Source organism: Mercenaria mercenaria, chromosome 9, assembly GCF_021730395.1.
Source record: "Mercenaria mercenaria strain notata chromosome 9, MADL_Memer_1, whole genome shotgun sequence".
NCBI lineage: Eukaryota > Metazoa > Mollusca > Bivalvia > Venerida > Veneridae > Mercenaria > Mercenaria mercenaria.
This window is the reverse complement of record NC_069369.1, coordinates 2,490,261-2,517,150: the sequence shown is the minus strand read 5'-3', so window position 1 is coordinate 2,517,150 and position 26,890 is coordinate 2,490,261. Positions and strand designations below refer to the sequence as shown.

The 26,890-nt window shown below is 32.5% G+C and overlaps 1 protein-coding gene and 1 long non-coding RNA gene across 5 annotated transcripts; one reads left to right on the top strand and one right to left on the bottom strand.

Moving 5' to 3' along the window:
- Positions 1-901: 901 nt before the first annotated feature.
- On the top strand, positions 902-8,066 carry LOC123546377 (homeobox protein MSX-2-like). The gene is made up of 2 exons (XM_045332594.2): positions 902-1,678; positions 7,200-8,066. Exons 1-2 carry the CDS (start codon positions 1,039-1,041, stop codon positions 7,619-7,621), a joined length of 1,062 nt encoding a protein of 353 aa, XP_045188529.1. The 5' UTR covers positions 902-1,038; the 3' UTR covers positions 7,622-8,066.
- Positions 8,067-8,758: 692 nt separating this feature from the next.
- LOC128559639 (uncharacterized) lies at positions 8,759-11,111 on the bottom strand. Of its 4 annotated transcripts, none has more exons than XR_008372524.1 (3): positions 11,012-11,111; positions 10,443-10,552; positions 8,759-8,805 (listed from the first exon to the last, which is right to left on the bottom strand). It is a non-coding gene; the product is annotated as an uncharacterized LOC128559639 (long non-coding RNA). The 4 variants fall into 4 exon arrangements; XR_008372526.1 differs by lacking the exon at positions 11,012-11,111 and adding an exon at positions 10,982-11,000; XR_008372523.1 differs by lacking the exon at positions 11,012-11,111 and adding an exon at positions 10,812-10,953.
- Positions 11,112-26,890: the final 15,779 nt, after the last annotated feature.

Here is a 26,890-nt window from a genome sequence, read left to right as displayed (position 1 = left end):
GTCAAAATACAGACTGTCCGCATCATTCAAAATTAATGAATATTTTTTTTTATCAAAATAGAGCCAATTTCTTATATGCTAAGTTTTAAAAACGTTGCCCAAGTTTAATTTTAAGTAATATTCTGCATGTTTTGAATAGAAATATATATTTACTTTTAAAAATGTTTACATAAATTAAACTTATGTTAAAGTGAAATAATTGTGGTTGAAATGAATAAAAATTACAAATTTTAAAATCAGCTTTTGGTATCAAAATGATTATATAACTGGTGGCGATCTATGACAAAAATGTCACAAATATACAAAACACTTTGTGACTTTTTCAGAAAAAAGGCCCTTGCCCTAAGTGTCTAGGGTGTAACGCCGCCTGGCGCCTTGGCTTGAATAATCAAGCAGACCCCTTATTATCTGCCCGGGTGTAAAGAATTTGTAAACCCACTAAATTAGTTTCCACGGAGGCTGGTGAATAATGATCCTCGAGTCAGGAGCTGGGTTATTGTAGCCTTTCTGATTGCTTAGACAAATTCAATTTATAAACCTATTCAGAGTTTTAACATTCACCCAAACACTGTTATTACGGGAAAACTTGATACTCGGGGTCCCGCGAACTAAGAGACAACAAAATATCAACAAAAAGAAGCTGAGCAGTTGAAAAACATACTATTCAACTGTAATAACACACACTTGTACGGTTCGGTAGTTCACAAGAGGCAAACGACCCTCATATTCGCTGATTTGTTTACGCTTTCCAATCACCCTGTCAGTAAAACCGATAAATTAAACTGATATTAACTGCAGCCACTCAGAAAGCGGCAATCCGAACCTCATTATCGGCTAATTTACTAAATGGCCAATCAGAGGAGGAGTGAGGCGTGACGTCACATCCGTTTATAAGGAATGACTTTCTGTTGAAGAGAGCACAGTTAAACAGTTGAAGAAAAAGTTAAACAATCTTTGAACTGACAAATCATTCGAGTTTGGATTTAATATATGTTATATATGATAGGAAAACTAACAATTTTCTGGATATATTCTTGAATGTCAATGTATACGGACAAAATGCAGCCAATATCTTTGGCAATCAGTAGATCGTCGGCGTTTAGTCGACCACGTTCAAGTTCGCCGATTGATGTAGAAAATACAGCTGAAGATCTTTCAAAGAAAGATATAACACCGATGTCATCTCCTTGCAACAGTGACAGACTCTCACCCGAGATCACAGATTCAAAAATGTGCAATGGACGTGTTAATTTTGCTGAAAATAGTTCTTCATTTAAAACGCCATTGCGGTTTGGCGTGGACTCGATTATTTCACATAATTCTCATGCTGACTCTAGTAAAGAGGGATCAAAACCTGAACGGCAGTCACCTCATTCAGCACATTCACCAACAAGGGACAGAGACCGGGACTCGGACACAAGTTTGAATCTTTCACCGCGGTCCGATAGTTCTAGTCCACATTCGACGTCGTCACCACAGGAACATCATAAATCGCATATATCTTCGTTTAGTATGGACGAGATATTAGGAAAAAGCCCACCAGTTTCTCACAAATCTGATTCTACTACCAGTCCAGCGTATGTACCAAGTCCGGCCCACGAAACAAGATGGCCCGGGGGTTTGGCGGTCGGTGCCGGTTTCCCGTGGCTACCATCATCCAGAATTTCACCACCTCCAAGTAAGTACTATATAAAATATCGTACGTTTATAGTGGTATTTCCACTGTCGTATATAATATACAACATCACGTTTAAGTATAGATTTCCATCGAGATCTGGGTACGTTTCATTTCGCTATCTCTTTAGTTAATCTAAATTATTCTAGCTATATATCATTATTATTATATGTCGCCTTTAAAATGGACCGACAGATGGGGGGAAAATGTATATGGTGTATATGATGCGTAAAATTCTACTTTGTTTACTGGCGTAGTTGATGGGTATTTCTATAAAAGTACATCATAATATTTATAACCATGATTTGTGTTAAGTCATTTTTTGTTTTACGATTTGTACAGTTTCAGTTAATAAATAAATAAAAACAAAAAACACTAGGGGTCGATGGATACGGAAGTCGGTTTATTTGAATTGTTATATAAAAGAGTAAAAAAATGCCGTTTTCCTTATAAAAGTTTCTGTATTCCAAGACTAGAGTATATATACTAGTATATTATAATCACTTCTAATTGTATTTCAATGTCTTTATTGTCATACCATATCTAGAAATATTTCTATTCTGTTTTGATGTTTATTTTGTAATTCAACTCCAGGATTTAAATAACTCAGTGTTTTATAGCTTTTTGTTGCTATTCTGATAACGTGGTTCTGTTTTTCATTGTCTGAAATTACAGAATTTATAAGTATATCATGTGATATTTTATGGGATTTTCGCACACATTTTTCTACCCACTAAGTAGTTTATTAATGAAAGAAACACACATAAAACACATGTGTTCCTAAGAGAACCTCTTTTCTTTGAGTGAGTTTGCGCAATATTTATAGAGGAAAAAAATGATAATAATTTCTTATGTATCTATCGCATTATTTTATGATATGGTTTTGAAATTTAACGCCACTCCACAGTGGGAAAATACTTGTTAACAATATAATTTACGGAAGTGTATTGTGCAATTAACGCAAAGCTTGCTAAAGAGTTTACACATAATATTTGAATTATATTAGAATGAACTGTAAATTGATCGAGAAATGAGTGAAAATCTGCAAAATAAATACATCTAAACATCTGCATATTCTGCGGCAAACAAAATAAAAAAGTGGCATAAAAGCAACACGATATAGAAGTACAAAAGTAGATCAATATGTATATCTAATTACCACACACAACATCTTAACTTTATGTCAGGAAATATCGTTGGAACAAGCTGTAGCCGAGCTTTTAAAACAAATGCTTCACAATTAAAAACTAACAAACGCTCCCTATAAATACTCCGAGAAATGTTTCTGTAGAATAGCAGTTATTTCATTCATTGATACTTTGATATTCCCGCTGCATTTTGGTTTCATCTTTCTGACATTTTTTAAATGCACTTTCTCTAAAATTACTTAACATTAGGGTTTGAACAGAATATGTCAGTGGGAATTCGGAAAAAAAATAATTTAAAATCAAATTATCATACATGTATCAGAGTTTCAACGTGATTTGGTTGCTTTTAAGCGCATTGAAAGAAAAACACAACAACTGAAATATATTATTTTCTAGCACCATGGTGTCTGTATTATGCCACTGATCTATGAAGAGGAAGCAATATTTTTCGGAACATTAAAATATTTTTATATTAAAAATGCCGGGTTTCTTAATATGTGAAACAGTAAGTTTATGGCAGCCTATCTCTTTTGTTCAGTAGTAATGTTGTGGGTGTAATTTTGAAGTTATTTTAAACTGATTTAGAATTGCTTGCATTAATAAACATAAAGATATAAAAGTTTATTCAGCATAAAACATAACACATATGCTTATAGTCTATACAAAATTAAAGACACTAGTTAACGTGCATTTTATCTCTATGTACATTTTTCTCAATTCGTAATTTCACAACTAATTGCAATAATACCGTCAATTTTGAGAGTATTTGTTATTTATTTACTAACACGAATCATTTACAGTTAATACATTGTTCTACATGTCTATAAGTAAGAAAAGTAAGTAAATATTTCGTTATAGTGACATGTGTTAAACGTTTTACAAATCATATTAAAAATAATCAATTTAACACAACACCCGGCCTAATGGACCTATAAGTCACCTAGTATACAAACATTAACAATATTATATCAGATGAAATTATATATACAAATTCAAATCTGCTCAAGTTTATACATGAATTTATAAATATAAATTAAGAGGTGTATTGTATAAAGTTTGAATATGAGTAAGTATATAGTCAGTGATTATACAGTGTATTTTTTCTTAATAAATAGGCATTCACGAGATATTTAGCTACTTTTCTTGGAAATACGATGAAATTCAGTATGTCAATTACCTATGTTGAAAAAAAAAACAAAACAGAAATATTATTTATACAGCAATTATACAATACAATATACAGTCAAACTCAACTCAGCATTCAATGTAGTACTACAGCACACAGCGATACTAAAAGTTTTTTTTATAGTTACACATATTTTTTTCTTGAATTGTAATTTCCGTTGTAAAAATCGTTGTATCAAAGACATTCTGAGTGCCGTAACAAAGTTCTGGACAATATAAATACAGAAGAATGTATAACAGTCTATTAAAAAACACAATCGCTGAAATACTTTTGGATTCATGAAAATGTTGTACACGGAACTACACCAACAAACGAGAAATAGTAAGTCATAAAATAATTCCCCCGATTATTCTTTTAAACTAAGACATTGAGTTTAAATCAATTTCCCACATTTCTTAACACAAAAGTTTATCATCAGCAAAACGCACGTGCAATAATTGTTACCCCTCTGTCCAGTATGTTGATAGTTCTCCATTTTCCATTGCCGGCTAAAGAAAATAAATCAAATTAATCATATATATATCTATTTTAAAAACAGTTTACTGACTTTATTATATATTTTTTCCAGAGCAAACTTCATAAACTTATTTCCAGATAGAATTACATCAGTGGTGATCAATAAATTAAAATAAAACCGGAAAAAAAGCTTTAACTGTTATCAGTTGAAAACATTCGTTTTACTTTTTGATAATAATATAACATATACTCGTACCAGTGACAATAAATGAATCATTTTGTAAATTATATAAATTAACGTTTCATATTGGTGGTCTTTGAATATTTGAACAACAAGCTGAGGTAAAATTCTTGTGCTATATTATATAGCAGAAAAGAGACAAATATACAACAGGTTCAGTTCTATTTTCTGACCAGCATTTACTATTTATTTTTTGAAAAAATTAAAGAACTCTCGGCATGAAATCGTAATCCTCTAGAAAGTAATAATCATAGCGAGACGAACTATTTCTAGTATTCCTGGTTAATGACTGTGACATATTAAATATGTATATGTTTTGAATAATTTGAAAATCTTTTTAATCAGTAATAAATAATACATAAGAGAAAACCGATCTCTATGAAATTGTTTATTTCTCAGCATCAAAGACTGTCTGTAGTGTTTCGATGAAAGCTAATAACTATTTTATTGACTCGCTATCTATCGCCGCTGCATCATTAGCCCGCCATTTCATGACACTGTGACATATAAATGATAACGCTAGTTAGTGCATGATTTATTTAATTACAATTAAAGGCATAATTTGACACAACTCTGACACTTTCGTCTTAAGCCGCCATCTTGAAAGTTAAATTGCGGGGCGCGAGCTCGTTTATGCGGTGCCCTACCGATAACGTTCATAGATTTCCTGGCAATAATTTTAGTTCAAATCTTTTATCACCCTTTCAGAGCTCATCAACTGGGCAATTTAGCAAGAATTTCATAGCAGCCAAGTCTTGACATGGACAGCCAAACGGTCAGTTTTATCAGGCTTGCTATGGCGTTAGGGTTTATTTTCACTTAATTCAATTATGTGAAAGATTCGAAACAAATTACCACAGTGTGTTAATGATATTGACCAGTAACCACATGGCCTAAACAGTGCACTACCTAATTATGTTATTTCTCCGACAAGCCATTTGCTTATCGGCCTAACAAGGATCAATTACTTAAACGATACAGAGGTAGGTTTTTGTTCCAAGTAATGGGTGGTTACCAAATGAAAATGAATTGGCTATGTCGGTCCAATTATCCGGAATATATTCTAGAATTCTCGTAATCAGCACTGTCTGTACATCACGTTTTACAACTTACGTTTAAGCCATTAATAACGGACTTAATTATATACACGATTTTTTTTTCATTTGGACATTGCATACACGGAGTTGAACTAATCTTACGGCTTACACTTTCAAATAGGCAATAATAGTCAAGTCAAGTCAAGTAGTTTATTTATGTCTCGTCATACGTACAGCATGATAAAACATTACAATATTACAATATTTTAAAAAATACGTATGCCTTTCTATACAGAAATATAAGAGACAATTTGATCTATACACGATTTACATATTCTAAAACCTAATATCTATTAAGATGACTAAGTCACCAACATAATACTAACACCATTCTGATTCAAATAAAATTATTATAAATAAATGAAATGAGCAAGCATTGAACTAAAATACATTTTTAAAGAATTATCAGTAATTTCTACTATAAAAATCAGTCAGGAGTAGACATAATTGATACTTTAACTTTTTCACTATGTAAAAATGCTCAATATACATATTTGTCAATAAATTTTAATTCGCAATTTTCAATAACCAATATACAACTTAAGGGACAAAAAACCAACAACAACAAAAAAAAAACAAAAAAAAACAAAAAAAAAAAAAAAACAAACAAGTTCTAAATTAGAAATTAGATATATATAATAAAAAACAACAACAATCAAACAAAGTGATAACTCATATGGTTAAGAAACTATGGCTAAAAACCAACTTTGAAAATATTTTGCGACGAGTCTTGTATTTAATTTCGTAACGTGTTTAATTTAGCATAAATCATGCCCCGATATTTAAGTAAACTATCTACTGATAAAAGCAATTACAGACCTTACTGATAAGCCATATTAAACAAGAGGGGTGTTGAAATATAATTTTCACGCTAATTGGCAGCGGACGATAAAATGATAGTTATCTATCAACACATTGGCAAAATATAAACAAATTACGTAATTTGTCTCGAACTTGTATCTTGATTATTTTTTGTTTAAGAGTTTTTATGCAAATAAATGTCGAGTGTTTATCAATGAAATATAGCCCGCGCTTTGAGCAGAAGCAGTTTTAGATCGGAGTTACACTCTACAAAAAGAAGAAAGCTCACTTTAAGTGATTATGTCTGAATAGATACTGTACGTTTGGAATTTAAATCACATTCAAAATTGTCTGTCTGAAGACAGTTAGATAGAGTTTGTACTGCGAGATAGCAGTTTCTTCAACCTTTTTATGCCTCTTTAATAATAATGATTAGGATGATGATGATGATGATTGCTTAATACAAACTGATTCAAGCGTATATTTTTTCGAAAGGGTGTTGGCATTGTAAAACATTGGTTGGTAAATATTAAATACAAATGTACTGACAAGGTTTTGATATATCTGTTCATACGTATGTTTTCTCTATTTCCAGACGCAGTAAGCCCGCAGAGAATCAACCCACAAAAATGCACATTACGAAAACATAAAACGAACAGAAAACCAAGGACTCCATTCACGACATCTCAACTTTTAGCACTGGAAAGAAAATTTAGACAAAAACAGTACTTATCTATAGCAGAACGCGCAGAATTTAGTGCTTCTTTAAACTTGACTGAAACACAAGTTAAAATTTGGTTCCAAAATAGGCGTGCAAAAGCAAAGAGACTCCACGAGGCGGAAATTGAAAAATTAAAGATGGCCGCCAAGCCAATGCTACCTCCAGCACTAGGTATTACATTTCCGGCTGCGGCTGCGCTGTACGGTGCTCATCTTGGACGGTCACAAATTATAGCAAATCCCTTTAGCCCCTTTTCATATAATTCCTACCCGGCGACAAGCATGTATCCACATTAGTGAAAAAATAATTTGGTCTGGTACTGTGTCAAATGAGTATTCTACAACTGCCGAGGGAATACTTAGACAAAAGCGATACATTTATATTCAAATGTCAACCCACTGGTTTCTTTGAAGAAATTAAACTCAGCATTATGAATATATGAGAATAATAAAAGTTGCACAGATTTTCGCTGGCGAGAAAGAGAAAAGGAACAGACACCTATGAATGACCTTGAACTTTCTCTCACTGTTTTATCTAAGTAAATCTTGGCATTAAACTTACAGCGCCGTCGGTGCTCCAGTATTCATGTGGCTAGACTGACATGTGAATCCGCTATCCAGAAATTCCATTGAGGAATTATATTTTGTATTTATAGAATTGTGTTCTATAAGACGTATTATAAATTTTGTTAGCGTTGTTTTTTGAAAGATAATAAATTATATATGATTTTAAACTTGAAAATGCTTTTTTTATCTTTAAGTCGTTCTAATAATGTCGTAAAGAAAACTTCCCATGTTCCCAGATTCAACTGTAAGATGTATATATATGATATATTATTCAAGAATATATTTCATTCGTCAAGTCCTATATATTGCAGTCTTGACTACAGTACGACGGCATGTTCCAAAAAGTTTGAAGATCAGTTCTGTCATTGGTTGAATTTATATCAGAACCATCCAATGAGATGAAACAAACGAGCATGCTATAAAACATGGATCCCAAGTTTTCTCTCAAAAAACATCGAAAATCCACGAACCTATACAATAACGACTTAATACATCTTAATAAATTCATATTCATTGCAGATGGTTAACTAATGTAGCTGCATCTTGATGTATTCCAGTGCCATCTGCCTAATACCTTGACCCCCTGCAGAGCTGCTAATATCCCTGAATAATATAAATATTCCATACTAAAATAACGCATTTGCAGAATTTCATAACAAATACGCTTCTTCCGACATGACGCTGATCTGTCTTTAATTCAAAATCGTCATTTGAAAGGTTACTGTCGTATTAATTCACAAATACGTTATACTAAGATAATGTCTTTATATATATATCACAAAATGGCACGCTTCTTTAAACCAATTTAACAAACTGAAGCAGTATGGTAGCAGATGGCGGTTTTTTCTAGTACTTCGGACTTCCGAGCGATGTGGCCAAGTCAGACGGCTTCCGATATCTTACGAGATGCAGACCTGAAAATAAAAAGATACCGGTTTACATCTTACTTGAAGAAGAAATAAAATACATAGTAAACTTCATACAAAGCACAGATTTTTAAATCTACAAGCCACCTGAAAGATAATTTCAGCCCGCGAAAATACATGACATTTCAGCCCAAATTAGCCATATCTCCAACTGGCCTTAAAATGTTAGTGGGAATGGATAGAGACAAATGGCCACTTGCATTCTGTACTCAGTTTCAGTATACTTGCAGAGCTGGACAAAAATACCTGTCACCGATTACTTTTTTCACTATTTTCAACTGTGTGAGGCCTATATGACATTTGACAGTTCACGAGACGCTCAATGCTGATAGTGGCATATATGCATTTCAAGCAGTTATATGAAAATGATGCCATCAAGCTTACATTCGCATCTGCCAGAATTTCTGCAACATACCATTCTTAAACTTGTTAATCACAAACTACACTCAACAATTATTTCAAACACCAAAACTGCCTTCACTTCAAGGTTTTATCTCTAATGACAGATTTGACCCTGGCCAATTCGAATCTGTGGCTGGAACTACCAACTGCTACCTTAAGGACCAAGACATGCATCTCCATGGACTGTCTGGCACCTGATTCTAAGAAAATGATCTATGACAAATAAAATCTTACCAATATTTAAACAATGCTTTGTTCTTCTTGCAAATTGCACATGTCCAAACAATGTCTACAATATTGTGGATTTGGCCCCATTTTACACACATATTTCTTACTGCATCTATCTTTCTGACATTAAAAAAGACTTACCTACTATTACATGATGGCCATAAATGTACTGTATTAGCATTGTGCACAGCCCTGCATACTTGAGGAACAGAATTAAAAGCAGCACAGCTTACTTACCCAAGACAACTGTACTTCAAATCCGCAAGCTCAGGAAAAGCCGCCCCTGTTTACAAGTACTTTTTCATATTACCTTAATACAGTAAGTATAAAATAGCTTTAAATAAATATTTTACAATGCACTTTTGTTGTTGTTGTTGTTTTTGTTGTGTTGTGTTGTTGTTGTTGTTGTTGTGCCAAACTTACCTATTTTAACGAATTCGAGCAATCTCCCAGTACATCTCCGAGAAACCGTATCTTCTCTTAATTAAAAACAAATATCTGCAAATGTTCCCTCACTCCAGGACCTTAAATGCACCCAAGATGTATCCACTCTCTACACTTTTCTTCTAGTCGTCATGTCCTGACACCGATAAAGCCACAATAGAAATTTGTAAGAACTAAAATCATACCTGCCACTCGAGAAATATCTTCGAAGAAATATCACCACAGAATCCAGTTCCGAGCCTTGTGAAACAGCCATGTATTTAGAAAATGCCAAAAAGTGCACCTATATTTCCTTTAAATAGTCCTTCTTCCTTTAAATTTGATATAAACTACAAAAGAAATGTGTTTTCCCGCTAGAAATTTTAAGAAAACCCTACACTACAAACAAAAATAAGATTTACTTACCCGGTAAAATCAGAGTTACCTCCCCTTAACTTCTACCATATCAAACAACATCTGTCTATGTTATGAATCCATTCAGCTCGGATTTTTAAATAACCACATACTGGAGAGCTTGAACAACACAAAAGAAAGCATGAAATAGTACTTACAAAAATTGACAAATGTCTTAAGGTAGCAGATGGCGGTTTTTTCTAGTACTTCGGACTTCCGAGCGATGTGGCCAAGTCAGACGGCTTCCGATATCTTACGAGATGCAGACCTGAAAATAAAAAGATACCGGTTTACATCTTACTTGAAGAAGAAATAAAATACATAGTAAACTTCATACAAAGCACAGATTTTTAAATCTACAAGCCACCTGAAAGATAATTTCAGCCCGCGAAAATACATGACATTTCAGCCCAAATTAGCCATATCTCCAACTGGCCTTAAAATGTTAGGGGAATGGATAGAGACAAATGGCCACTTGCATTCTGTACTCAGTTTCAAGTATTACTTGCAGAGCTGGACAAAAATACCTGTCAACCGATTACTTTTTTCACTATTTTCAACTGTGTGAGGCCTATATGACATTTGACAGTTCACGAGACGCTCAATGCTGATAGTGGCATATATGCATTTCAAGCAGTTATATGAAAATGATGCCATCAAGCTTACATTCGCATCTGCCAGAATTTCTGCAACATACCATTCTTAAACTTGTTAATCACAAACTCACATCAACAAATATTTCAAACACCAAAACTGCCTTCACTTCAAGGTTTTATCTCTAATGACAGATTTTGACCCTGGCCAATTCGAATCTGTGGCTGGAAACTACCAACTGCTACCTATGCTGCTGAAATATTAGGACAGATATAACTTAACGCAATCGGGTGTTAGATGGAAGATGGGATATATTTTTTTTTTTAATCAGCTTTATTCATTTACATTACATAACAATATAAAAAAATAATGCTAATACAAAGCAAATAAAAGGCTAAGAACAGACTGCTAACATATATTTGAAACCTACAAGAAATCAGTTTCTTACCGACATTAATTAACATCACACACCAACTTTGAAATATAGAATGAGCAGTAGTTTCTTGATTAACAATGTCTTCGGTTACTTAACCCGTGTTTAGGTTTTTTTATTCAATATACCATGCCCTGATACATGGATAAAACACCACCATCATCATCATCAACAATAACATCATTAGCATTACAAATTTATGTCTACTATACGGATGGTTTGAATAGCAAAAAATCCGTTCTAACAATTTACTCTAACGTGTTGTTTTTGCGGGGAAAATGTTCGTTTACATATCGCCTAGATTCTGTTATATTAGCTGCCATGGTTAACAGGGACCTGATAATAATATCGTTTTACACAATTTATATTTTTTTTTCGTAAACGAAAACATATTTATGAATCAAAAACGTAAAATATTTCTCCGTGAAAATCGGTTTACCTCAGCAACTATTATACGTATAAAATAGCAACTTGGGCTTCACCCACAAGTCTCATGCTATTTATCATTTTAACGTAATCGAAGTTCAAAGAGATGGATGCGGCATGACTCAGTATAAATAGTATAAAATTGTATATCATAACACCCTCAATCATAACAATTTTCTTTTGAAATCTAAATCATTTCATATCAAAATCATATTATTATTAATAAGTACCCGGTAACGATAAATAAATCGATTGGGCTCGTTGGAGAAATGATGAGTGTATTATTATAGCCCATTACGATATATTTCACGCACAGTGATTCCGATTTTAAAAGTCAAATTTTATTTGCATTCAATCTCATGCTAGACATACCATACGTTTAATATTAGATCTGTCAGCTAGACATTTAAGAACAGCCAGTACGGGATGGTATTTGAGCTAAAGACGTCTCATGTTTTCTTGTCTGAAATTCGATACAACGTAAAGTTTACAAATTATCATAAAAGAAAGCCCTACCTTACTATTAACTTACCAAGTGTCAGAATACATTTGTATTTGTGAAATTTTAAATATATTATGACAAAATTAAACCTAATGTATGCCGATCTTTCAATATAAAGCACCGCATTGCCAGAACATGCGGAACAGTAGAAACGTAACAATAAATGTGTTCGTCGTAAACATGACAAGATTATCCAGACAAAAATATATAATATTATACATATATTATCGCACGAGTAAATTACATGATATATGCAATATCAATATTGCATTCCTGAATAAACAGGTATATAAGTAAAACACGTGCTTCATGATATCCGCTGTGAAATTGACATTCTATAGATACCACTGTAATAGAATGTGTACCATGCAATGGTTTTGTGGAAATAAAATGCTTAAACCCTCATAGACTGATACTGGTGACTGTGAAATAATGTGAAATGATTGAATGGATCGAGATCATTGCAAGCAAGTGTTTTATTACATGAAATAAAGTATCTTTTTTTATTCAGTTTTCGTCCAAAAAGACCATGCAGTATTAAGTGCTGAACTAAAGCTCGGTCAATAACAGCGCTATTGACCGGTGATATACAAAAGGAGTCATGTAACAATAATTATCAAAATATTTCGGCTGTAAGAAAAATTAAGGGTTTCATGTCTTAGGCTACAAGGAAATTTCATACATATGTAGGCTTGTCTTGTAATGAGAAATATAAAGTATGGACTGAAAATTTCCTCATAATCCAATAAGCAGAGGTCCAAGATATACCCAGTTCCACTTGAAATAATAAATATTGATATATATTCAGTTCATATTCAGTTTACACTCTTCAGTCAATTAAGCACATAGTATGCCTACATATTAACGGTCCGAATTGTTTTTTAAAAATGCACATTTTTCAAATTGTCTTGTGTTAAATTCAGAATATTTAATTTCTTAGATATGTTTTTTAATCAAAATGGTTCCTAAAATTGTATTTGGACATGGTCTTTACAAGGGTCCTTACATAATGTTGATATACTCGTTAATGGTCTAATGTGTATAGAAACGAGATATAGAGCTAATGGTCCAATTTGAAAATAAACGGTGATATCAGAAGATGCATGTCCAAGTAAAAGCATGCTTATATATATACAGTGATATCAACAGATGCATATTTATGTAAAAGCGATGCTGACAGATGCATATCCATGTAAAAATGTTAAAACAAACGCATGTCTATCGAAAATTACAAATCTGTAAAGAAATATTGATATTTTTGTTTGTTGTGCAAGGAAATAGTTTCTAGTTTGGTTCAGTTTTCTACTTTTGAAATCCATACTTTTCCACAATCTTTTTAGTGTCTAAGTCATAATTAAGCGCAAATCTCAGCGTACTTGTTAAATGTCTGCACCAAAAACGTGATAGTCTCGACAAAAGGGTCCGCTTTTACAGCAATGAGGAGAGTGCGGCCTTAATTAATAGAAAACGCATGTAGATCTTACAATGTCAAATGCTCACAAAAAAGCAAATTCTTATAACTTAGTTACATTTAATGGAAGACATATCATGATTACCCTCAAAACATCATCGTTGAATAACCTATATAACATATTCAGGTGTTAAAATCTCATTACTTACCCGTCCATTTTAAACAGGAAAATCTCTTGATATACTCTAAATACTGTTTAATTTTCATTACATTCATTAAGGGTTCACCCGGCCAGAATAAATTACAGACCTAAATACACCATAAACATTATTATAAATGAAGTTTCTTTGGATTATTACTACACTTAAATTATTCAAAAGTGATTTACCACCTCAAGTTATATAAATTTAGATCCTTCTAAAGATATTAATTGAATAGGTCAAAATATATCGTGTTGATAAATGTAAAACTGTTTTGTATTAATTAGATTTATAAATATTCATAAATTTTCAAATGGTCGTTTAAAGCTAGAATCATATGATAAGGTTATTAGATAACAAAGACATATTTAGCATTAAAGGGCAATAAGATGGAACTATTTAGAGTTGAATTAAACTCTAATTGCCTCCGAATCAGATTACACAGTTCATCATATCAGGTTTAGAATAAAATGATTAATTGAATTTGATAATGGTGGAGGTTTAATATAATTTTCTTCTGAAATGGAAGAAAATAAAATTTGAATTTGAAAAGAAGCGTGAAAATCGCTCCATAAATGTCATCTTAACTAATTGATGTGCAATTTTACATAGATATATTTATAAATGATAAAGTCCTATGCAAATTATATGGTTTACAGATTATCGTATTTTTTGCAGAGATATCTTTTGACTCGGTTGTCATGGTATCTAAGGATAATTTTCTCAAGTTATGTAATATTACAACAGTGTAGGTCCATATACGTGTATACAGTGTATAATTTGCTTTGACCTGCAAGAACAAAATTAATTACTTCATCCCCAGTGCGTGTTAGTTTCGGTTTCCTTAAGATATGTCTTTAATTGACAAGTAACAAATGTCATTTAGAGAGACACGGTGAAAAGAAAAGAAGCTCAGTACATGTATTGTTAAGTGTTACCTTGACTTTAATAAAGATGCGACGAGGCTTTTGAAAAAAAAAATCTTCAGAAGATCCTGCGGAATCAAAACACGACCAAGCAAAATGCAAGGGAATGACATATGTACAACATCTTAAACGCCCCCTCGTCCTAACTAAAGCGGAATTCTGTTATACAGCAGCTCCATGTATAACACCACTACTGAGCCCAAGCATCGCACGGGGAGACATTTTACGGCCGCCACATGGCATTTTAAGACTGCTGTTGTAATAGTCAATAAAATCTACGAAAGACGTTATGAACACGCTGTCTTTACATAGTAAACATCTTTGTAAGGTTACATCAAACGTCTCTCGTGCGTTTCAGGTCACCGAGCCACATTTGTCCCACCATTTAAAGGGTACGATCATTCAGTACGTACGGCATTGACATTGGAGTTGAAGGTGAAGGGTGGCAGGCGTGGGCTTCGGCAACATGCTGCAACTGTTTACGCCAAGTCCAGACGTTTTCATTTAACGGTATCACAGATATATTTTATCTGTAATTCGAGTTTTGCATGTTAAAGTAGACCTGGCAAAAGGTATGGTTGCTAAACTCAATCATTTATGAATTAGCAATAAATCATTTAATAGAAAACTGCTTCTAGAAATACCATTCAATTTTCAGATACAATCAACTTCAGTGATATGAAGCGTGTTAATGTCAGGTCTTGTTTATTTAATGTGAGATCAGACACACATTACACGTGAAATGATTGACTCTAATGATCAAAATGGTAGAAACAAATCAGTGTAATCTTAATGCCAAGTAATCAAACATTGGAAAGAAATCAAATGAATTCAAATTAATAAGCATAATCATTGTAATTACTTAGCAATTATCGTGTGTCATTTCACTACGTGAATTGATGTACAGGCAAAGAGCGCGGGAAATAGCACGTGATACGCACAAATATGACATGGCAACGACGTCACCTTCCGGAAACAGCATTCTACAGCATGCTGCTGTTCCGTAATTAAATTCGGGTAAAATTTCAAGTTAATGGATGTTTCGGTGATTAAATAATCAAAACAAATATTTTGTTATAAAAAAGTTTAATCAAAAGTTAATAAACAATTTTGAGCTCAGTTTTCAAAGAAATGCATAATGTTTTTCTGATTGTTTCTTTAATCATAAGGTCTCCAGTTTCAATAGCTTCCACGCACATTTTCTTCAGAAGTTTAACTGATAATCACGAATGTTTTATTGACATTGTTTCAATCAATTATATTGAAACGAAACATAAAATTACAATATTGTTGCGGTCCGTATTCTTTGAAACCATGCATGATGCGTTGATTCAGCGTTTGTATTGAGGTAAAATGGCTGCATTTTTTTTTTTATTATTTCCCATAATTCTCAAATGTCTTTAAAATGTTTATCATATATAAATATTTATGGTTGATATATAACATTTTAAAATCCATTGTCAGGGGAGTGGCGCGGTCACTGATTTTGATGTGTCAGAAAGGACATTATATGTGTGCAAAGGCGATAAAATAGGCATAGACCAATTGCACACAAACAACGGGTTGATTTCTTTTTTTATGAGATCTTAAACGTGATTTTTTTTTTAGATTCAAATCCTCAAGACATGTGTGGGGAGAGTGGGTCTAAGCATTAGTGCAGTCTCCATAAGTGGGTGGGGCAACTGTGTGTGGTATATTCACGGTCGCTGATGTCGGCCCACTGTGACTTGTAATTATTGGTGCTAGCTCAAGCTTTCCAGTTACTAAGTTCTTTCTTGTGTAGAAGTTCTCAAGGTCTTCGAATTTGTAGTTCTTTTGCGTTCAGTATACCTATATTTCTAAAAATATTATTTCAGACAAGATCATAAACACTGTCTTACCGTATTTTTTATTATTGTTATTGTATGAGAAGACCTCTATAAGCTGTTGCTTTCGACTCTTATCCTTTTTTATACATGCATCTTTTGAACTGTGTAACATGAATTGTAACTATTGAAATCATTATTTGAAATAAACTATGTTTAAACTAAAAAAGCTAAGCTCTTTGTTGAAGTGTCTGTGGCCCTGTACCATGAAAACCCGGAACAGACAACCCAAACAATATCTAGGGCGACCCTAGCAGTCGAGTTATATTAGGTTAAATAAGTTGTTTTCGTCCACCATTACAGCTGAATAATCGCACAAGAAGCATTTTATTTTAGACCCAATAAAGCATTTGGGATACTGGTAATAAGATTTATTCTTTGAACGGGAATACAATGGGGTTTTTAGGTCATTGCACCTGTTTCATACATGCAGCATCATTTTCTATATTCATATCAACATTTAAGACATGACAGTACTAAAGTCAGGTGCCAAAACGTAAATTAAACCCATGCGAAGAAGATTTTAGAACAAACAGTAATTTGACAATTCATCAAAAGCATTTTTTACACACATTAGAAATTCAAATTCTCACCGTAATCCATCAAACCTGTTACTCAATATTTCAAAATAGTTTTGAGACCTTTTGACAGTCGGTCATTTCTCATGGAAAAATACATTAATTTGAAATACAGGGTACTTGTTGATTTTAATTAATGGAGTTTTCTTGGACCTCTGGGGCGTTTCATTCCCTTCAAAGAGACCGGGGACGTTTAAATGTTGAAAATTGTCATAAAATTGTCATAATCACAGAAAAAAGATCCGCAAATAATTCAGTAAGATTCTTTAATTTGCTAAAAACGTTAACATGGTCTCATAAATAGATTAAGAGTTCCACTGATATCAGATTTTTCTTTTGTCTGGGAAACTCAATTTCCGATGTTTCAGTAGGATGATTCTAGCTCAGTCATCAATTTCTATATACCATGGACTTTGCCGAAAACCTTGTAACTACTGAAAATTGTATAAATTTGATTTTGCGGCTTTGTCTTGCGCATTTTCATAAATCATTTCGTAGACCGTAGCAATTGAACATATTATAGTTTGTTATTTATAATTGATAAAGATGAACACACCTGTCGTCTCTACAATGATCTGTCAGCAAATAGAATGTTAATATTTACTTGATAGGTAATTGGTTCAGTCATATGACCATACCAAAATATCACACTGCTCAACTGCTATCTTTCTTAAACGATAACATTTCATTTCATTTATTGGTAAACTGGAACATAACAATGCCGTTGATCATCCATAAATATACATACAAATTCAACATGCATTATCTAGAATTAAAAAGCTTAGCATATTCAAGTTGTCATAAAATATTTTACAGCAGACTCAGTTATGTATTCAGGAAGCAATTATAAGTTCCAGAGTTTGTTTTCTTATTAAACAACAATACTTTTTTTCTCTTTGACACGCTTTTCAACTATAAGCCAAGATGCATGACAAAGATATTTTAAAAGAAATATTCGCTTATCATTTTAAATGAAACTGTGGCATGCTATGTACCAAATTTAGAAGCAATTTACTGACTTTTCAGTGGAAATACAGTTGTATTTTGAGGCCACATGTTCAGCATGTAATGATTTTGCTGCCCAAAGAACGCAGGAAACGAAATGAAACAATGCAATGGTTACTTCTTAGTCAGAAAATAAATTGCGCATGCCCGTCGTTGTTCTACAATGATACGTAACGTCACTGTTAGAACGTTAACGTCACTGTTAGAACGTTTCATACGCAACGTCACTCTTAGAACGTTTCATTGCTCGTAACAATCTTATGAAAAACGCGCAAATGATTCAAATCTCTTATTGAACAAAAATTAGTCACCGAGTTCACAACTTTATTTCTTTGAACAGCAATATGATCAACATGTCCTACTTGCAATGTAAATAAATCCATGTAAAACCGGTTTGGTATCATAATACATATTTGATTTTTTAACAGACGATTTTTAGGGAACTACAGTGCACACTTTCTTCTGCAACAGATTATATGACAACGTAGTAAAACGTGATATCCTGATATCATCTCATTATTTTCTTTTTTTAAATAAATCCCCCAAAACAGCATTTTTCTTTCTGCTTATACCTGCAAATGGATCAAACTATATTGCTAAGTTATATGCTAATTATTCTGACAGAAGTGAGTTGCTTCTTTACTTTTATCTAGATATGTTTCGAAAACAAAATTGAGAGATATATGTTGCATTCAGGTTAGGAATTTCACCAACAGAGTAAAAACGTTATTTGAAAGTCATCTTACCTGTTTCTGTCATTTGTTTCTGCCTAAAGCAATCAGACAGTATATTGTTCAGATTTAGATAATTGAATAATAAAGAATGAATTATAATAAATTTGCAGTATCACTTGAGCAGCCATCTACCATTAAATTTGAAAAAGATGTGTACGATTGTCGGATGCCCCTGGGTCGCGTTCTTTTTTGATCTCGCCCAAATCTCGCGAGATCTCAGCTTGTGAGACGCCCGGATGGAAGCACCTGGTGATGCGTAATATTTACTACCCCTCCTAGATGACGAGAAAGTTTGGTTACTTAATTCATTATTCCTTAATTCCTTTTTCGAAATAAGGAAATAAGTAAACTAGGTAATTTTTGTTACTGTATATTCCTTTTTCATTGCGAATTAAAGTAACGGGCACCCTTTAATTAACACCAGATTATAAAGTCTATTCTCCTACAAAAAGTGCTTCTGAAAAATCTCATATTTATTTCGCCAAGCTATGATAAAAGTCGAATATAGGAATAAGTAACCGGATTCATTTTGTTATATTCCTTATTTCAAAACGCGAATAAGTAAAGACAATTTTATTTACACAAATAAAGTGATCATCGCTTTCACTATTTCTCCAGCATGTATTCAATTTTTCACTTTAAGACCTACTAAACGTGTTCTGAATACATGTCATATTGTTTTTCTCCGAGAAATGAAAAAACTCGAATAAGGAATAAGTAACTGGCGTTTATTCGTTACTTATTCCTATTCAAACGCGAATAAGTAACAGGCAAATTGAATACATATAAAGTCTCACCTCGTCACCATTTCTTCAATATGATTTAATACTACTAATTAGACGTACAAAACGTAGTTGTGAACACATGTCATATTGTTTTCGCCGAGAAATGATAAAAATCGAATTAAGGAATAAGTAAACTGGCATTCATTTGTTACTTATACCATTATTCAACCCCACTCTCCACAACATAAGACAACACCGACCAAATCATTTAACAAAACAATAAAGTGTCCAATCCCGTTCACACTACTTTCTCCCCGCATGTATTTAATTTTTTCACTTTAAGGTCCCTACTAAACGTGTATCTGAATACATGTCCATATTGTTATCTCCACGAGAAAATGCAACCCCACCCCCCTCGTATAAGGAATAAGTAAATCTGGGCGTTATTTTGTTACTTATTACTTATTCAAACGCGATATAAACATGGCAAAATTATTACCATATATAGTCTCACCTCGTTCTCCATTTCTTAATATGATTTATTACTCACTATTAGGGCGTACAAACGTGTTGTGAACATGTCATATTGTTTTCGCCGAGGAAGAAATGATTAAAACTCGTATAAGGAATAATGTAATGGATTCATTTTGTTACCTTATTCCTTAATCAAACGCGAATAAGTTACAGACAAATTAACACAAAATAAAGTCTCATCGGGGTCACTATTTTCTTCAACATGAGGTTAATTTACTCACTGTAATGTGTAAGACATACAAAACGTAGTTTTGAACACATGCCATGTCTTTATTCACACAGAATTAATATATGTCGAAATTAGGATTAAGTAACTTAGTGTATTGTGTTACTGATTCCTTATTCTTATTTCAAACGCGAAATAAGTTAAAAGAGAAATTAAACACTGATTTAAGTCGCATCACGTTCGACATTTTTTATTTCAACATGATTTAGTAACACATTTTTCAACCTACTAAACGTGTTACGAACACTTGGACATTTTTAGTTCATCAGATAAATGGAGAAGGTCGAATAATTTGTAACTGGAAAAATTAAAAGATAAAAATGAATTAGATTAACACCTCATCACGTTCATCATTTTCTTCAACTTGATTTTATTACTCAATTTAACACCTACGAAAAGTGTTCTGTACACATGTCATATCGTTTTCGCCGGAGAAATCCTTATACTTCGAATAAGGAATATGTAACTGCATTCATTTTGTAACTTAATTCCTTATTCAAACGCGAATTTGTAACTGACTATTGAGTACCATATAAGTCTCAAGCGTGTTCACCATTTCTTCAACATGTTTTTAAATACTCAATGTTAAACCTACTAATCGTGTTAGTGAACACATGTCATATCTTTTTGTTCTCGAGAAATGATAAAAAAGTCGAATAAGGATTAAGTAACGGAATTCATTTTGTTTACTTTTCCTTATTCCTTATTCAAACGCGAATATTGTAAACAGAGAAATATACACCAGATTAGGTCTCATCACGTTCACACATTTTTTTTCAACATGTATTTTAGTAAACATTTTCCAACCTACAAAACGTGTTCCGAACACCTTGACATTTTATTTCATCTGAAAATTGCAGAAGTCGATTAATTAGAACTGGAATAAGTATAAAAGATGAATGAACTTAAGATATACACTCATTCGTTCATCATTTCTTCAATTTGTATTTTATTTACTCTCTATAAACACCTACGAAACGTGTTCTGAATCTCATGTCATATCGTTATTGCCGAAGAACTGATATACTGTCGAATTAAGGAATAAGTAACTGGATTCATTTGTTACTTATTCCTTATTCAACGCGATGAATAAGTAACAGACTAATGAATACCTTATAAAAGTACTCACTCGTTCACCATTTCTTCAACATGATTTAATACTCATGGTTAACCTACAAAAAATGTTCTGTAACCCATGTCATATTCTCGTTTTCTCCGAGATGATTATAAAGTCGAATAAGGAATTAAGTACAACTGAATAACTTTTTGTTACTTGGTCCTTATTCTTATTCAAACGCGGAATATGTAACAGAGAAATGAATAACCAGATTAAGTCTCATCTCGTGCACATTTTTTCAATATGTTTTAGTTACACAAACTTTTTTTTAACCTACAAACGTGTTTCCGAAAACATGGCATTTTTTTTCATCAGAAAATTGCAGAAAATAGAGATTCATGGAAATCAAATAAGTAGAACAGATAATGAATTACATATATAAAATTCTCTGCTCGTTCTTCATTTCTTCAACTTAATCTTTTTACTCATATTACCAACCTACAATAACGGGTTCTTCTGAACTCATGTCATATCGTTTCCTGCCGAGGACGGAATATTTCAAATATGGAGAGTAAGTAACTGGAAGTTACATTTTGTAACTTTTTTCCTTATTCACGCGAATAAGTAAAAGACAAATTTACACAAATTAAAGTGTCATCGCTTTCCTTTTCTTCTGCATGATTTAATTATTCACTTTTAAGTCCTACTAAACGTGTTCTGAAGTCTGTCATATTGTTTTCTCCGGGAAAATGGAAAAAATACTCGATTAAGGAAATAAGTATTGGTTTCATTTTTACTTTTTACTTATTCTAAAGCGAAATTAGTATCTAAGAAATTAAAATAACTAATTATCACTCCTACTTAATGTTTCTGAAATATTTCAATTTCTAATCACAATTTCTGTTCAGAGGGTTAATGATTTGGCGTTAAAATTATTAAATGAATGGGCAATGCTCCAGTGTCGTTACATATATAGCTCGAATTTAGATTGGTTTTAATAGCCTATCAAAATTAATAGCACCTTTCCCACGGTGAGCTTTTGACATTGAATGAACATAGGTCAGTTTATATATGTTTATGGGTTTATTGCATGAGAAATTACTGATTGCTATCAAGAAATAGATACAAATGTGGTAGTACTAAAATCTTATTTTGAAATTGAATGCTTAGGAAATTTTAAACACTTGGAAATTTAAGTTATAAGCAAATGAACTATGAAAGTTACTTAATCTTTATCACTTTGAAAAGAAACAATTAGGCATTTCATTATACTGGAGATAATTATCATATAGAGATAGTTTTAAAGGACTAGTCAATACTTCCGAATATGTTCATAATTACAGTAGCATTTCATTTTATTGAACTAAAAAAGATATCTTTCGGACAATTAGCGTTTATTTGTCAGGTAAAAATAATCACAGTGTTACTTTTACTTGATATTATACACACGAAAATATAGTACTGTATCTTTTTCAATGGATATTAGTGAAAAATAAAGTTTCCGTTTTCAATGTAGAAACAAGTAAATGTCAAAAAAGATATATGGTTTCAATTTTTTAGAGTAAATTAAAACTAGTTTTATCTTTTAATAACTATTAACTACAAAGAATGTTCTGTAAGTTCTTTCTATGTGTTATTGGACTTTAAAAAAGAAAACATTCATGTTTAGATATTATGAAAATGAGCACTGCCTCATCGGGAATAAGCGGACTTCAACTCTTCCCATACATTTGAAAAGAACTGACAATTAATGCAAGGACCGGCTAAATCATTTCGGATATAGTTTCATACATTTGCATAATTGGCAAAAAAACAAAAGGGTAATTGCATTATTCCACCGGATGTTTTTTTTTATAATATAAAAAGTTTAATCAAACAAGTTCAAGTCTAGGGCATTATCCATTTTTTGTACACTTATTGAAATAATTTTTCGATTACGTTTGGCGGGCGGACTTTAACGCTCACCATAACAGAAGTTTAAGTCACATAATAAGAATTTGGGAATTGTTTATGTATTGTCTTCGGTAATTAACATATGGCACTAAAACATTTTGTATTAAAGCATGGGTACAGACAGGCAGATGGAAGTAGTTAAATACTATAAAACCCTCTGTTAAAACAGGTAGAGACATAATACTATATTATATGAGAATTTATTGTACTCGTATTAATTAAATAATCATCCTCGAAAATAAATTGTCTAGATACATTTTGTTTCAAGAATTAATTGATAAATACAAAAATTATATAATTACTCATCAGTTAGCAATAACAAAGAAGTTTATAGATTTTAATAACTCTCCGGAATAAAAATATTAAAAACATTCCCCATTATCAGACGTCGATAAAATATTGGACCTGTTTTTGCCTGATTAGTAAATATGATATAAAACATATGGCTCAAGATAAAGGTCAACAGCGCCAAGTAATGAAGAGGATGTCGGTACTGCTACAGTATGGCCTTGGAGATTTATGGGATATTAACAGGTTACAGATTATTTGCCTAGCTGATAAGCACCTGCTTGATTTCAGTAAACCTTCTCTGGACAATATTGGTAAGCCTGAAACAACTTATGTTGGACCTGATTAAGTATTTATATAACCTATAATAATAAAGAATTTAAAATTTGACAAGCACCCAATGCAGTCCACATTCTTATGAATCTGTATCATTTAGGAGCCTGATCTAGTCCTATTAAAACGATTGAACATGTTCTGTATTATATTGAACCGCACGTTCTTGTTATTTTCGGCCGCGAATATTAGTAACAAATGATATACCACACATGTATACGTAAATTCGACAGACTTATGTTGAGTTTGATTGCGATAGCTATAACAAGTCATATAAATTCGGTTCTGAACATGTCTGAATTCATTTAAAATCCGTTCGTACCTTATTACTTATTTTGTGCACGGAATAAGTATAAACATTATACTAGCTCCGGGACGTAGTGACCAATTTATGTTCAGCTGACTGAATAACATCAACAAGTCCTTAAATACAGTTTTGACATGTTGAATTATATTGAACCCGCACGTTACTTGTTACCTGTTTCGGGCCGCGAATTAAGAGTAACAGATGATATTTACCAATAACAGGATTAATCGTAAACCGAACACACTTATGTTGAGTATGATTCAGTCAGCTATATACAAGTCTTTATAATGACTTCTGAACATGTCTGATTAGATTCTAACCCGTACGTTACTTATTACTTATTTGTGCACAAAAATAACATGTAAAACATATTCTACCACCAGATGTAGTGCCAAATCTTATGTGCAGCATGATTGGACTAAACCATCAACAAGTCCTATAAACGGGATTTTGAACTTGTCTGTAATTATATTGAACCCGCAAGTTGCTTGTTCCTTATTCGGTCGCGATTAAGTAAACAGAAGTATTACAACTAGATGAAGTCACAAATCGACACATACTTATGTTCGCGTGTGATTGAGTAAGCTAATATAAGTCATATAAATTTGGTCAGAAATGTGATGAATTATATTATACCACATACGTACTAATTTACTTATTTTGTGCACGAATAAAGTATTAACATGCACTAGCACTAGATGCAAGTTGCCAAATTTATGTCAGCATGATTGATTAGCTCCAACAATTCGTTTTAAAACCAATTGTTGAACATGTCTGTATTAATAATTGAAACCGATCGTTACTTGTTTTCTTCTTTTTCTTTCGGCGCGTATAAGTAACAGATAGAATTTCCACAAGATGAAGTCGCCAAATCGTAACTATACTTATGTCGAGGTTTGATTGTGTAAGCTGTACAAGTCATATAAATTGGTGCTGAACTTGTCTAAATAATATTAAACCCATATGTTAATTATTACTTATTTGGGCTCGTTTAAGTAAAAATGTACTAGCACTAGATGCAGTTCCAAATCTTATGTTCAGAGCGAATTGACTAACCTCAACAAGTCCTGTAAAACCGATTTGAAACATGTCTGAATTATATTGAACCAGCTTGTTTCTTGTTACTTATTCGGCCGCAAATAAGTAACAGAAGAGATTACCTCAAGAGATTTCGCAATTCGAACATACTTATGTCGAGTGTGATTGAGTAAGCTATAAACAAGTCATAATAAATTTAGGTTCTGGAACAATGTCTGAATTATTTTAACCCATTCGTTATTATTACTATTTGTGCAGAATAAGTAAAACAGATACTAGAACTAGATGCAGTGCCAAATTTATGTTCAGATAATTGACTAGTCTCCACAAACAATTCTATAAAACGATTTTGAATATGTCTGAATTTATATTGATACACACGTTACTGTTGCTTATTAGGCTGAGAATTATGTAACTGAGATTACACAAGATGAAGTCGCAAATCGAACATACATATGTAGAGTATGAAGAGTAAGCTATAGCAAGTTATATAAATTTAGTCCTGGTCATGTCTAAATTATATCAACACGTACTTTACTTGTTGCATATGTGTGCACGATAAGTAAAACAGCTTCTGCATTGGCACTTGATGCAGTGCCAAAATCTTATGTTCAGCACGGATTGACTAAACCCTAACAAGTCCTGTAAAAACCGATTTTGAACATGTCTGAATTATATTGATCCAGCAAGTTTCTTGTTACTTATTCGGCGCATATAAGTAAAAGAAAGAATTACCAAGATGAATTCGCAAATCGAACATACGTTGGTCGCACGTTGTGATATTGGTAAGCTATAACAAGTCATTTTAATTTTGGTGTTTGACATGTCTGAATTATATAAAACCATTCGCTTTCTAATTACTTATTTGTGCCGATAAATAAAAACATGCACTAGCACTAGTTGCAGTGCCAGATTCTTTTGTTCAGCATGATTGATTAGCTACCAACAATTCGTATAAAACCATTTTTGAAACTTGTCTGAAATAATATTGACCCCGAACGTTACTTGCTACTTTTTTCCGGCGCGAATAAAGTAACAGAAGAATTACCACAAGATGAAGTCGCAAATAGAACATTAACTTATGTCGAGTTTGTGATTGCTGTATGGAAACTGTAACAAGTCATATAAATTTGGTTGACACATGTCTTAAATATTATTAAAACCATTATGTACTTATTACTTATTTGGGCACGAATAAGAATAAAAACATTGTACTAGCACTTATGATGCTGTGCCAAATCTTATTGTTCAGCATAATGACTAGCTCCAACAAATTCCTATAATTTCCTTTAAAACTGATTTTGAATATGTCTGAATAAATATTGGATCCCACTCGTTATACTTGTTGCTTATTCGGCCGCGAATATGTAACAGAAGATTTACACACAAGATGAAGTCGCAAAATCGAACATAAAATTTGTGAGTCATGATGAGTTAGCTATAGCAAAGTTATATAAATTTTGGTTCTGGA